Source organism: Leucoraja erinacea, chromosome 17, assembly GCF_028641065.1.
Source record: "Leucoraja erinacea ecotype New England chromosome 17, Leri_hhj_1, whole genome shotgun sequence".
Classification (NCBI taxonomy): domain Eukaryota; kingdom Metazoa; phylum Chordata; class Chondrichthyes; order Rajiformes; family Rajidae; genus Leucoraja; species Leucoraja erinaceus.
This window is the reverse complement of record NC_073393.1, coordinates 21,484,487-21,498,983: the sequence shown is the minus strand read 5'-3', so window position 1 is coordinate 21,498,983 and position 14,497 is coordinate 21,484,487. Positions and strand designations below refer to the sequence as shown.

General features: G+C 41.2%; 1 protein-coding gene across 1 annotated transcript in view; it reads right to left on the bottom strand.

The window, feature by feature from the left end:
- The window catches only part of LOC129705502 (uncharacterized), a 115,007-nt gene that overhangs the window by 63,226 nt on the left and 37,284 nt on the right, over nt 1-14,497 (bottom strand). The window contains exon 7 of the mRNA XM_055649091.1: nt 9,237-9,485. Coding sequence (XP_055505066.1) covers nt 9,237-9,485 — 249 coding nt within the window. The remainder of the gene's footprint in view (nt 1-9,236; nt 9,486-14,497) is intronic.

Genomic DNA, 14,497 nt, shown 5'->3' with positions numbered 1-14,497 from the left:
CCACCACAGTGAGTTCACAAAGCACCTCCTCACTGTGATGGAGGCAAAAGTCTTAGTCTATGTCTCTTCCCTCCTTGTTCTCCTGAGACGCTGAGGCGATCCAGGCCGAAGATGCCGCTCTCCAGTCCAGCGGACCTCTGAAGTGATGTCGCCGCTGCCGAAAGCCGGAACGCCGTCTCCGCTCCGAGTCGGCCCGCCACAGCCTCAGCTCTGAGTCGGGCCGCTGCCGAAAGCTGGAACGCCGCCTCAGCGAGTCGGGCCACCGCTGCCTCAGCTCCGAGTCCCGCCGCCTCAGCCCGAGTCCCGCCGCATCAGCTCCGAGTCCCGCCGCCTCAGCTCCGAGTCCCGCTGCCTCAGCTCCGAGTCCCGCAGCCTCAGCTCCGAGTCGGGCCGCTGCCGAAAGCTGGAACGCCGCATCAGCGAATCGGGCCGCCGCCGCCTCAACCCCGAAGTCGGCCAGCCTCGCTTTGTAAGTCCTGGCTGGCTCTGCCTCCGGAGCCTCGAGGTCGGTCGCAGTTGGAGACCGCCAGCTCCGCCATTAGGCCTCAGCGCAGACGGAGGCAGAGAAGGGGGATACGACAAGAAAAAGTCGCATTCCCCCGAAGGAAGAGACAAAAAAACATGTTTCACCCCCCCCCCCCGCACTCATAACACAACCTAATAAACTAAAATTTAACTAAAACAAGATAAAACAAAACAAAAAAAAGTAAAAACAGACGGACTGCAGGCGAGCCGCAGCTGTTCAACAGCGCCGCAACTTCCGGATCACCCCAGGTCTGCCGACTAACGACAATACCGTCAGCGGGCTGGCTATTAAAGCTTAAGGGAGGAATGTGCACACATTCTCGTTGTCCGAGCACGACGTGAGGTCTCTGACATGGGTGAACACGAAGAAAGCTGCAGGCCCCAATGGCATCTAGGGGCGAGTACTTAAGTCCTGTGCTACGCAGCTAGCTCCGGTGCTCACAAAAATATTCAACCTCTCCCTGGACAAGTCCATGGTCCCTACCTGTTTCAAAAGATCCATCAAAAGATCCATCATTGTACCGGTACCTAAAAATGCATCCCCAGCCTGTCTGAATGACTACCATCCGGTGGCCCTCACCACGGTAGTCATGAAATGCTTTGAGAGGCTGGTGAAGAAACACATCTGCGCCTTCCTCCCTCGCAACATGGACCCGTTACAATTCGCATACCGGCCGACCACATCCATGGACGAAGCAGTCTCCCAGGTTCTGCACACCGCTCTCTCTCATCTTGACAGCCAGAAGGGGGGCTACGTGAGGATGCTGTTCATAGACCAGTTCAGCCTTCAACACGATAGTCCCCACCAGACTGGCCGAGAAGCTACTGGATTTGGGGCCCAACACCCCCCTGTGTGCCTGGGTCCTGGACTTTCTCTCCAGGCCCCAGGTAGTCAAGATGGGGGGAAATACATCAAAGTCCCTCACCCTGAGCACAGGATTGCGACCTCAGCCCCCTACTGTACTCCCTGTACACACATGACCGTGTGGCTATGTTCAGCTCCAACTCGATAATCAAGTTTGCTGATGACACTGTGGTGGTGGGCCTGATCTCAGACGAGGATGAGAAGGCCTACCGGGAGGAGGTGGATGATCTGGCACTGGTGTCAGGACAACTGCCTCCTCTTGAACATCAAAAAAACTAATGAGCTGATCGTGGACTTTAGGAGGGCACATCATCTGAGGACGTACACACCATTGAGGATAAATGGGGATACTGTGGTTAGGGTGAGCTGTTTTAAATACCTGGGAGTCCACATCTCTGAGGATATGACATGGACATCACACGCTGCAGCACTCGTAAGTAAGGCAAGACAGCACCTTTACCACCTCAGGCAAGTGAGGAAATTAAGAGTGTCTCTGAGAATCCTCCAATGCTTCTATTCATCGGCTGTGGAAAGCATCCTGTCCGGAAATATCACGATTTGGTTTGGGAACTGCTCTGCCCAGGACAAGAAAGCTCTGCAGAGAGTAGTGCGTTCGGCCAAACGCACTATGGGAACTTCACTCACCCCTCTGCAGGATCTACACATCAGAAGGTGTAACTCCAGAGCAAATAAGATCATGGGAGACCCCTTCCACCCCTGCAACGGACTGTTCCAGCTGCTACGGTCAGGCAAAAGCCTCCGTTGCCATGCTGTGAGAACGGAGAGGTTGAGAATGAGTTTCTTTCCAGAGGCCATTAGGACTGTAAACTCCTATCTCACCAGGGACTAACTTTACTATTCTACTGTTTTAAAAAAAAATGCTGTTTTTTCCTTTTTCCTTCCTCCCACAATATGTAATATGTAAAAGAATATATGATTCTGTTCCATTCTGTTTATAGTTTGATGTTTGTTTGTTTGTTTGTACAAAGTCCGCAAGCATTGCCACTTTTCATTTCACTGCACATTTCATATGTGTATGTGACGAATAAACTTGACTTGACTTCTTCTGTTTCGCCATTGATTCCTTCTTCTGTTTCTCCTTTGAATCCTTCTTGTTTACCCCGTTTCTTTCTTCTGTTTCTCCTTTGATTCCTTCTTGTTTCTCCATTGATTCCTTCTTCTGTTTCTCCTTTGATTCCTTATTTTGTTTCGCCACGGATTCCCTCTTCTGTTTCGCCGTGGATTCTTTCTTGTTTCTTAGTGGATTCATTCTCTACTCAGGGCTCGAGATTAACGGTTGCCCGGGTGTCAATGGCAACTTATAGTCCCGCCCGGCAAAGTCATGCCATTTTGCCCGGCTTGGCAAGCAACCGGGATTTTGGGGTTTTTTCTCCTTTGAAATCTTCTTTTGTTTCTGCTTTGAATATTTTTGTTTCTTCTTTGAATCCTTCTGTTTCTCCTTTGAATCATTGTTTCTCCTTTAATCCTTCTTCTGTTTCTCCTTTGGTTCCTTCTGCTCCTTGTATTAATTCTTCTGATTCTCCTCGTAATCCTTCTGTTCTCTTGTGTTCCTTCTTTTGATTCTCCTTTGCTTCCTTCTTGTTTCTCCTTTGAATCCTTCTGCTTCTCCCAATTCCTTGTTTCTCCTTGGATTCCTTCTTCTGCTTTTCCTTAGATTCCTACTTCTGTATCTCCTTGGACTCCTTTTTCGATTTCTCCTTGGATTCCATCCTCCGTTTCTCCTTGGGTTCCTTCTTCTGTTTCTCATTTGATTCCATCTACTGTTTCTCCTTTGATTTATTCAGTTTCTTCTTGGAATCCCTTTTCTGTTTCTCATAGAAATACTTCTGTTTCTCCATTGATTCCTTCCCTTGTTTCTCCTTTGATTCCTTCTGTTTCTCCTTTGACTCCTTCTTTTGTTCCTCCTTTGATTCCTTCTTCTGAGTTTCTGCTTCCTTCACCTGTTTCTCCTTTGAATCCATCTTGTTTCTTCTTGGATCCCTTCTCCTGTTTGTCCTTTGATTCCTTCTTCTTTCTCCTTTGATTCTTTCTTTTCTTTCTCCTTTAAATTGTTCTTGTTTCTCCTTTAGATTCCTCCTGTTTCTGCTTGGATTCCTTGTTTTTTTTCTGATGATTGTTCCTTCTGTTTCTCCTTGGATTCCTTCTTCTGTTTCTCCTTCAATTCTTCTTCTATTTCTCTTTTGATTCCTTCTCCTGTTTCTTCCTTGATTCCTTCTTCTATTTCACTATTGATTCCTTCATCTGTTTCATCTTTGACTCCTTCTTCTGTTTCTCCTTTGAATCTATCTCGTTGCTACTTTGATTCCTTCTGTTTCTCCTTGGATCCCGTCTTATGTTTCCCCTTTGTCTGTTTCTCCCGGGATCCCTTTTCCCATTTCTCCTTGGATTCCTTCTTCTGTTTCTCCTTTGATTCCTTCTTGTTTCTCCTTTGATTCCTTCCGTTGTTTCTCCTTTGAATCCTTCTTCTTTCTCCATTGATTCCTTCTTCTGTATCACCTTTGATTCCATCTTCTTCTGGTTCTCCTGTGAATCCTTCCGTTTCTCCTTTGATTCCTTCTTCTGTTACTCCTTTGATTCCTTCCTTCCTCCTTTGATTCCTTCTTCTGCTTCGCCTTTGATTCCTTCATCTGCTTCGCCTTTGATTCCTTCTTGTTCGTGCTTTGATTTGATTCCTTCTTGTTTGTCCTTTGATTCCTTCACCTGTGAATCTGTCTGTTTCTCCGTTGAATCCCTTTTCTGTTTCTCATTTGAATCCTTCATCTGTTTCTCCTTGGGTTGCTTCTTCTGTTTCTCCTTGAATTCCTTCATCCTTTTCTCCTTGGATTCCTTCTCCTGTTTCTCCTTTGATTCTTTCTTTCTTATTCTGTTTCTCCTTTGATTTCTTCTTTGAATCACCTTTCTACTATGAATCATTCTGTTTCTCGTTTTACTCCTTCTCCTTTGAACTTCTTCTTTCACCTTTGATTCCTTGCTCTGTTACTCCTTTGATTCCTTCTGTTTCTGCTTGGATTCATTCTTGTTTCTCTTTTGAATTCTTCTTGTTTCTCCTTTGAATCCTTCTTCGATTTCTCCTTTTATTCTTTTTTGTTTTTTCCTTTGATTCTGTTTTTCCTTGGATTCCTTCTTCAATTTCACATTGGGTCCCTTCCTCTGTTTCTCCTTGGATTCCTACTTCTGTTTCTCCTTGGATTCCCTCTTCTGCTTCTCCTTTGATTCCTTGTTGTTTCTCTTTGAATTCTTCTTCTATTTCTCTTTGGATTCCTTCTCCTGTTTCTCATTGGGTTCCTTCTTCTGCTTCTCCTTGGATTTCTTCTTCTGCATCTCCTTGGATTCCTTCTTCAATATCTCCTTAGATTCCTTCCTCTGTTTCTCCTTGGATTCCATCTTCTGTTTCTCCTTTGATTCCTTCAGTTTCTCCTCGGATTCCTTTTTCTGTTTCTCATTTGAATCCTTCATGTTTCTCCTTGGGCTGCTTCTTCTGTTTCTCCTTGAATTCCTTCACCCCTTTCTCCTTGGATTCCTTCTCCTGTTTCTCCTTTGATTCCTTCTTCCTTGTTCTGTTTCTCATTTGAATCATTTTGTTTCTCCTTTGATTTCTTCTCTGAATCACCTTTCTACTGTGAATCATTCTGTTTCTCCTTTTACAGCTTTGGCTGTTTCTTCTTTGAAACCTTCTTCTTTCACCTTTGATTCCTTCTTGTTTCTCCTTTGAACATCTCCTGTTTCTCCTTAGATTCCTTCTGTTTCTCCTTGGACCCCTTTTTATGTTTTTCCCGGGATCCCTTCTTCCATTTCTCCTTGGATTCCGTGTGCTGTTTCTCCTTTGATTCCTTCTGCTGTTTCTCATTTGATTCCTTCTTCTGTTTCACCTTTGATTCATTTTTCTGTTTCTCCCTTGAATCCTTCTTGTTTCTCCGTTGATTCCTTCTGTTTCTCCTTGAATTCATTCTGCTATAACTCTGATTCCTTTTGCTGTTTCTCTTTTGTTTCCTTCTTGATCCTCCTTTCAATCTTTCTGCTTTTTCCTTTGAATTCTTCTACTTCTCCTGGTTCCTTCATCTGTTACTCCTTTGATTCGTTCAGTTTCTCCTTGGATTCCTATTTCTGTTTCTTATTTGAATTCTTCCTCTGTTTCTCCTAGGATTCCTTCTCATGTTTCTCCTTGGATTCCTATTTCTGTTTCTTATTTGAATTCTTCCTCTGTTTCTCCTAGGATTCCTCCTCATGTTTCTCCTTGATTTCCTTCATCCTTTTCTCCTTTGATTCCTTCTTCTGTTTTTTCTTTGATTCCTTCTTCTGTTTTGCCTTTGATTCCTTCTTCTCTTTTTCCTTTGAATCTGTTTCTCCTTTGAATCCTTCTTCTGTTTCTCCATTGATTCCTTCTTCTGCTTCTCCTGTGATTCTTCTTCTGTTTAATTCTCCTTTTAATCTGGCTTGGTTCTCCTTTGATTCCTTCTTATTTCTCCTTAGAATCCTTCTTTAGTTTCTCGCTTGATTTGAATCCTTGTTTCTCTTTTGATTCCTCCAGTTTCTCCTTTGATTCCTCCTGTTTCTGCTTGGATTCCTTCTTGTTTTTTCCTTTGATTCTTTCTTCTTTCTCCTTTGATTCCTTCTTCTGTTTCTCCTTGGATTCCTTCTCCTGTTTCTCCTTTGATTCCTACTTCTGTTTCTCCTTTGATTCCATCTTCTGTTTCTACTTTGATTCCTTCAGTTTCTCCTTTGATTCCTTCTTCTGTTTCTTCTTTGATTGCTTCTTCAGTTTCGCCCCTGATCCCTTCTTGTTTCTCCTTTGAATTCCTTTCTCCTTTGAATCCTTCTTTTTTCTCAATTGATTCCTTCTTGTTTCTCATTGGATTCCTTCTTCTGTTTCTCCTTGAATTCTTTCCTCTGATTCTCCTTGGATTCCTTCATCTGCTTCTGCTTGGATTCCTTCTTGTTTCTCCGTGAACGTTTCTTGTTTCCCCTTGGATTATTTCACCTGTATCACATTATATTCCTTCTTCTGTTCCTCCTTTGATTCCTGCTACTATTTCTCCATTGAATCCTTCTTGTTTCTTCTTTGATTCCTTCTGTTTCTCCTTTGATTCCTTCAACTATTTCTCCATTGATTCCTTCTTCTGTTCACCTTTGATTCCTTCTGTTTCTCCTTTGATTCCTTGTTTCTCCTAGGATCCCTTCTTATGTTTCTCCTTGGACCCCTTCTTCTGTTTCTCCAAGGATCCCTTCTTCCATTTCTCCTTGGATACCTTCTTCCGTTTCTCCTTTGATTCCTTCTTGTTTCTCCTTTGATTCCTTCTTCTGTTTCTCCTTGGATTCCTTCTTCTGTTTCTTCTTTGATTCCTTCTTCTGTTTCACATTTGATTCCTTGTTTCTCCTTTGAATCCGTTGATCCTTTGAATCCTTCTTCTGTTTCTCCATTGATTCCCTCTTCTGTTTCTACTTTGATTACTTCCATTGTTTCTCCTTTGAATCTGTTTTGTTTCTTCTTTGATTCCTAGTTATGTTTTTCCTTGGACCCCTTCTGTTTCTTCTGGGATCCCTTCTTCCATTTCTCCTTGGATACCTTCTTCTGTTTCTCCTTTGATTCCTTCCGCTGTTTATCATTTGATTCCTTCTTCATTTTTCTGTTTCTCCTTTGAATCCATCTTCTTTCTTGTTTGATTCCTTCTTGTTTCTCCTTTGATTCCTTCTTGTCTCTCCGTTGATTCCTTCTTCTGTTTCTCCTTGGATTCCTTCTTTGAATCCTTCTGTTTCGCCCTTGATTCCTTGTTTCTCCTTGGAATCCGTTTCTCCATTGAATCCTTCTTCTGTTCCTCCATTGATTCCTTCGTCTGTTTCTCCCGCGATTCCTTCTTCTGTTTCTTCCTTGATTCTTTCTTTTGTTTCTCTTTGTGAATCCTTCTGTTTCTCCTGGGATCCCCCATTCGGTTACTCCTTGGATTCCTTGGTCTGGTTCTCCTTTGATTCGACCCTTTCTTATTTATCTGTTGCTTCCTTCTTTTGTTCCTATCTAGTTGATTCCTTCTCATGTTACTCCTTTGAATCCTTCTTCTGTTTCTCCTTTGAATTATTCCTGTTTTTCATTTGAACCCTTCTTCTGCTTCTCCTAGGAATCATTCTTCTGTTTCTCCTTGTGTTCCTTCTTCTGATTCTCCTTCGATTGCTTCTTCTGTTTCTATTTGGATTCCTTCTTCTGTTTCTCCTTGGATTCCTTCTGTTTCTCCGTGGATTCCATCTTCTGTTCTTCCTTGGATTCCTTCTGCTTCTCCTTGGATCCCTACTGTTTCTCCTGGGATCTCTTCTTCTGTTTCTCCTTTGATTCCGTCTGCTGTTACTCCTTTGATTTCTTCTTCTGTTACTCCTTTGAATCCTTGTTCTGTTTCTCATTTGATTCCTTGTTGTTTCTCCATTAATTCATTCCACTTTCTCATTTGATTCCTTCTTGTTTCTCCTTCGAATCCATCTCCCGTTTCTCCTTCGATTCGTTTCTCCTTGGATCTATTTTTATGTTTCTCCTTGGACCCCTTCTTATGTTTCTCCCTGGATCTCTTCTTCCATTCCATCTTGGATCTCTTCTTCTGTTTCTCCTTTGGTTCCTTCCGCTGCTTCTCATTTGATTCCTTCTTCTGTTTCGCCTTTGATTCGTTTTTTTGTCTCTCCCTTGAATCATTCTTGTTTCTGCTTTGATTCCTTCTTCTGTATCACCTTTGATTTCTTCTCTGTATCACATTTTACTCCTTCTGTTTCTCCTGTAAATCCTGTTTCTGCATTGATTCCTTCTGTTTCTCCGCGGATTCCTTCGGCTCTTTATCCTTTGATCCTTTTTGCTGTTTCTCCTTTGATTCGTTCTTGATTCTCCTTTGAATTCTTCTGTTTTTTCCTTTGAATCCTGCTTCTCCTGGTTCCTTCTTCTATTTCTCCTTGGATTCCTTCTTCTGCTTCTCCTTGGATTCCTTCTTCTGTTTCTCCTGCGAGTCCTTCTTCTGTTTCTCCTTTCATTCTTTCCATTGTTTCTCCTTTGAATCTGTCTTGTTTCTCCTTTTCCTTCTGTTTCTTCTTGAATCCCTCCTTCGGTTTCTCCTTGGATTCCTTCTTCTGGTTTTCCTTTGATTCGATCCCTTCTTATTTCTTGGTTCCTTCTTTTGTTTCTCTTTTTAAACTATCTTGTTTCTCTTTCAATTCCATCTGTTACTCCTTTGAACCCTTCTACTGTTTCTCCTATGAATACTTGCTTCTCTGAATCTTTCTACTGTTTCTCCTTGTATTCCTTCTTCTGTTTCTCCTTGTGTTCCTTCTGTTTCTCCTTTGATTCCATCATCCGTTTCTCCTTTGATTCCTTCATCTGTTTGTTCTTTGCTTCCTTCTTCTGGTTCACCTTTGATTCTTTGAATCTGATCCTCATTTGAATCCTTCTTCTGTTTCTTAATTGATTATTTCTCCTGTGATTCATTCTTGTGTTTCTCCTTTGATTCCTCCCAATGTTTCATCTTTGAATCCGTCTTGTTTCTCATTTGATTCCTTCTGTTTCTCCTGTGGTTCCTTCTTGTGTTTCTCCTTTTATTCCTTCTACTGGTACTCCTTTGAATCCTTCATCTGTTTCTCATTTGAATCCTTCTTCTGTTTCTCCTTGTATTCCTTCTTTTGTTTCTCCTTGTGTTCCTTCTTCTGTTTCTCCTTGGATTCCTTCTGTTTCTTCTGGGATCCCTTCTGTTTCTCCTGGATCCTTACTGTTTCCCCTGGGATCCCTTCTTCTGTTTCTCCTTTGATTCCATTTACTGTTTCTCCTTTCATTCTTTCTGTTTCTCTTTTGAATCCTTCTTGTTACTCCTTTAATTCCTTCTAGTTTCTCAATTGATTCCTTCTTCTGTTTCTCCTTGGATTCTTTCTTCTTGTCTCCATGGATCACTTCTTCTGTTTCTCCTAGGATCCCTTCTTGTTTCTCCTTGGATTTCTTCTTCTGTTTCCCCTTGGATTCATATTTCTGTTTCTCCTTAGGCTCCATCTTATGTTTCTCCTTGGATTCTTCTTTCTTCTGTTTCTCTGTGGATTCCATCTTCTGTTCCTCCTTGTATTCCTTGTTTCCACAGGGATCCCATCTGTTTCTCCTTGGATCCCCACTGTTTCTCCTGGGATCCCTTCTTCTGTTTCCCCTTTGATTCCATCTGCTGTTTCTCCTTGGATTCCTTCTTCTGTGCCTCGTGTGATTTGTTCTTGTTTCTCCTTGGACTCCTTCTTCTGTTTCTCCTTGGATTCTTTCTTATAGTCTCCATGGATCATTTCTTCTGTTTCTCCTGGGATCCCTTCTTGGTTCTACTTGGATTCCTTCTTCTGTTTCCCCTTGGATTCATATTTCTGTTTCTCCTTAGACTCCATCTTATGTTTCTCTTATTTATTCCTTCTTCTGTTTTGTCTTTGATTAGTTTTTCTGTTTCTCCTTTGAATCCTTCTTCTGTTCCTCCTTGGATTCTTTCTTCTGTTTCTTCTGGGATCCCTTCTGTTTCTCCTTGGATTCCTGTTTCTCCTGGGATCCCTTCTTCTGTTTCTTATGCTGCTTCTCCTTTGATTCCATCTGCTGTTTGTCCTTTGATTCCTTCTTTTATTTTGCCTTTGATTCGTTTTTCTGTTGATCCGTTGTATCCCTCTTGTTTCGCCTTTGAATCATTCTTGTTTCTCCTTTGAATCCTTCTGTTTCTCCTTTAATCCTATTTCTCCTTTGATTCCTTCTTGTTTCCCCTTTGAATCTTCTTCATTTTTTTCCTTTGTATCCTTCTTCTGCTTCTCCAGGTTCCTTCTAGTTTCTCATTGGATTCCTTCTTCTGCTTCACCTTGGAATACATCTGCTATTTCTCCTTGGATTCCTTCTTCGATTTCTCCTTGGATTCCTTACTCCGTTTCTCCTTGGATTCTTTCATGTTTCTCCTTTGATCCCATCATCTGTTTCTCCTTTGATTCTGTCTTTTGTTTCTCCTTTGAAACCTTTTCCTGTTTTTTTCTTCATTAGACCCTTCTTCTATTTCTCCTTGGATCCCTTCTGTTTCTCCTTTGATTCCTTCTGTTTCTCCTTGCATTCCTTTTTCTGTTTCTCGTTTGAATCCTTCTTCTGTTTCTCCTTTGATTCCTTGTTGTTTCTCCTTGAATCCTTCCTTCTGTTTCTCCTTGGATTCCTTCATCCGTTTCTCCTTTGATTCCATCTTCTTTTTCTTCTTTGATTCCTTCTTCTGTGTTGCCTTTGATTCCTTCTTGTTCCTCCTTTGAATCTGTCTCTCCTTTGAATCTATTGTCTGTTTCTCCATTTATTCTGTCTTCTGCTTCTCCTGTGATTCCTTCTTTTGTTTCTCCTTTGATTCCTTCCTTTGTTTCCCGTTAGAATCCGTCTTGTTTCTCCTTTGATTCCTTGTTTCCGCATGGGTCCGTCCTTGTGTTTCTCCTAGGATTCCTTCTTCTGGTTCTCCTTTGATTCAATCCCTTCTTATTTCTCTGTTGCTTCCTTCTTTTGTTTCTCTTTTGATCCTATCTTGTTTCTCCTTTCATTCATTTTACTGTTATTCCTTTGAATCCTTCTTCTGTTTCTATTTGGATTCCTTCTTCTGTTTCTCCTTGGATTCCTTCTGTTTCTCTTTGGATTACATCTTCTGTTCCACCTTGGATTCCTTCTTCTGTTTCTCCATGGATCTCCTTGGGTCTCTTCTGTTTCTCCTGTGATACCTTCTTCTGTTTCCCCTTTGATTCCTTCTGCTGATTCTCCTTTGATTCCTTCTTCTATTTTGCCATTGATTGTTTTTTCTGTTTACCCTTTGATTCCTTCTCCTGTTTTTCCTTTGAATCCTTCTGGTTGCTCCTTTGAATCCTTATTTTTCTCCTTTGTATCCTTCTGTTTCTCCTTTAATCTTTTTATTTCTCCTTTGGTTCCTTCTGTTTCTCCTTGTATTCCTTCTTCTGTTTCTCCTTGTGTTCCTTCTACTGTCTCTCTGAGTCCTTCTTGTTTCTCCTACGGATCCTTCTTGTTTCACCTTTGAATCCTTCTTTTGTTTCTCCTTTGATTTCTTCTTGTTTTTCCTTTGATTCCTTCTTCTGTTTCTCCTTTGAATCCTTCCTCTGTTTTTCCTTTGAATCCGTTCCTCCTTTGATTCCTTCTTCTGTTTGATTCCTTCTTTTTCTCCATTGATTCCTTCTTCTGTTTCTCATTTGATTCCTTCTTTTGTTTCTTTGAATCATTCTGTTTCTCCTTGGATCCCTTCTTCGGTTTCTCCTTGGATTCCTTCTTCTGTTTCTCCCTTGATTCCTTCTTCTGTTTCTCCTTTGAATCCTTCTTGTTTCTCCTGGTATTCCTTCATATGTTTCTCCATGTGAACCACCTTATTCGCCTTTGATTCCTTCTTCTGTTATTCATTGTGTTTCTTCTTCTGTTTCCCCTCTGAATCCTTCTTATTTCTCCTATGAATCCTTCTTAAGTTTCTCATTTGATTTCTTCTTCTAGTGTCTGTGGATCGCTTCTTCTATTTCTCCTGGGACACCTTCTGTTCTTCTGTTTCTCCTTGGATTCCTTCTTGTTTCTTCTGATTCCTTCTTGTTTCTCCATTGATTCTTTGTTTCTCCTTTGATTCTATTCACCTTTGATTCCTCCAGTTTCTTCTTTGATTCCTTCTTCTGTTTCACCTTTGATTCCTTTTTCTGTTTCTTCTTTGATTCCTTATTTTTCCATTAATTCCTTCTAATTCTCCTTTGATTCCACCTTCTGTTTCCCCTTTGGATCCGTCTGTTTCTCCTTTGAATCCTTCTTATATTTCCCCTTGGATCCCTTCTCCTGTTTCTCCTTTGATTCCTTCTTTGATTCCTTCTCCTGTTTATCTTTTGAATCCTTGATTCCCCTTTGAATCCTTCTTGTTTCTCCTTTGAATCCTTATTTTTCTCCTTTGAATCCTTATTTTTCTCCTTTGAATCCCTGTTTCTACTTTGGTTCTTTCTGTTTCTCATTGTTTTCCTTCTTCTGTTTCTCTTTCTATTTTTTCTTGTTTCTCCTTGCATTCCTGCTTCTGTTTTTCATTTGATTCCTTCTGTTTCTCCTTTGATTCGTTCGTGTTTCCCCTTTGATACCTTCTGTTTCTCCTTTGATTCCTTTTCTGTTTTGCCTTTGAATCCTTCTTGTTCGTCCATTGATTTGCTTCCTTCTTATTTCTCCTTTGATTCCTTCTTCTGATTCTCCTTTGATTCTTTCTTCTGTTTCTCCTTTAAATCCGTCTGTTTCTCCTATGAATCCTTCTATTTCTCCTTGGATACCTTCTCCTGTTTCTCCTTTGATTCAGAATCAGAATCAGATTTTATTTCACTGGCCAGGTCAGTCATACAATTAAAAGCAAAAGACTCAAAAACACATTTTAACATGAACATCCACCACATGTGGATCTGTGGATCGCTTCTTCTGTTTCTCCGTGGATCGCTTCTTCTGATTCCCCTTGGATTCCTTCTTCTGTTTCTCCTTGGATTCCATCTTCTGTTCCTCTTTGGATTCCTTCTCCTGTTTCTTCTGGGATCCCTTCTTCTGTTTCTCCTAGCATCCCTTCTGTTTCTCCTTGGATTCCATCTTCTGTTTCTCCTTGGATATCTTCTATTTCTTCTGGGATCCCTTATTCTGCTCCACTTTGGATCCCTTCTGTTTCTCCTAGGATGCCTGCTTCTATTTCTCCTTTGATTCCTTCTGCTGTTTCTCTGATTCAATCTGCTGTTTCTCCTTTCACTTCTTCTGTTTCGCTTTTGATTCATTTTTCTCTTTCTATGAAACGGAATCCTTCATGTTTCTCCTTTGAATCTTTTTGTTTCTCTTTTGAATACTTCTGTTCCTCCTTTGATTCATTCTTCTGTTTCTATTTGGATTCCTACTTCTGTTTCTCCGTGGATTCCTTCTGTTTCTACTTTGACTCCGTCTTCTGTTCCTCGTTGGATTCCTTCCTCTGTTTCTTCTGGGATCCCTTCTAATTGTTCTCCTTGGATACCCTCGGTTTCTCCTGGGATAGCTGCTGCTGTTTCTCCTTTGATTCCTTCTTCTATTTTGCCTTTGATTCATTTTTTCTGTTTATCCTTTGAATTCATCTTGTTTCTCCTTTGAATCCTTACTTTTCTCCTTTAATTCTATTTCTCCTTTGGTTCCTTCTGTTTCTCCTTGTAATCCTTCTTCTGTTTCTCCTTATATTCTTTCTTCTGTTTCTCCTTGTGTTCCTTCTTCTGATTCTCATTTGCTTCCTACTGTTTCTCCTTTGAATCCTTCTTGTTTCTCCTTTGAATCCTTCTTCTGTTTCGCCTTTGATTCCTTCTTCTGTTTCTCCTTTGATTCCTTGTTCTGTTTCTTTGATTCCTTCTACTTTTTCTACTTTGATTCCTTCTTCAGTTTCTCCTTTGATGCCTTCTTTTGTATCTCCTTTGAATCTGTCTTCTTTCCCCTTTGATTCCTTCTTTTGTTTCTCCTTTGAATTATTCTGTTTGCTTGGATCCCTTCTTCGGGTTCTACTTGGATTCCTCTGTCATTCCTTTGAACCCTTCTTCTGTTTCTCCTATGAATCCTTCTGTTTCTCCTTTGAATCCTTCTGTTTCTCCTTGGATTCCTTCTTCTGTTTCCCTATGTGTTCCTTCTTTTGATTCTCTTTTGATTCCTTCTTCTAGTGTCCGTGGATTGCTGATTAGTTTCTCCTGGGACACCCTCCCTTTACTTGGATTCCTTCTTCTGTTTCTGGGATCCCTTCTTCTGCTTCTCCTCGGATCCCTTCTGTTTCTCCTGCAATCCCTTCTGTTTCTCCATTGATTGCTTCTGCAGTTTCTCCTTTGATTCCTTCTTCTGTTTTGCCTTTGAATTCTTCTTGTTCGTCCTTTGATTTGATTCCTTCTTGTTTCTCCTTTGATTCCTTCTTCTGTTTCTCCTTTGATTTCTTCTTAAGTTTCTCTTTGAATCCGTCTATTTCTCCTTTCAAACCTTTGTCTATTTCTCCTTGGACCCTTCTCCTGTTTCTCCCTTGATTCCTTCTTCTGTTTCTCCTTTGATTCCTTCTCCTGATTATCCTTTGATTCTATTCCTTTTGTTTCTCAGATTCCTTCTTC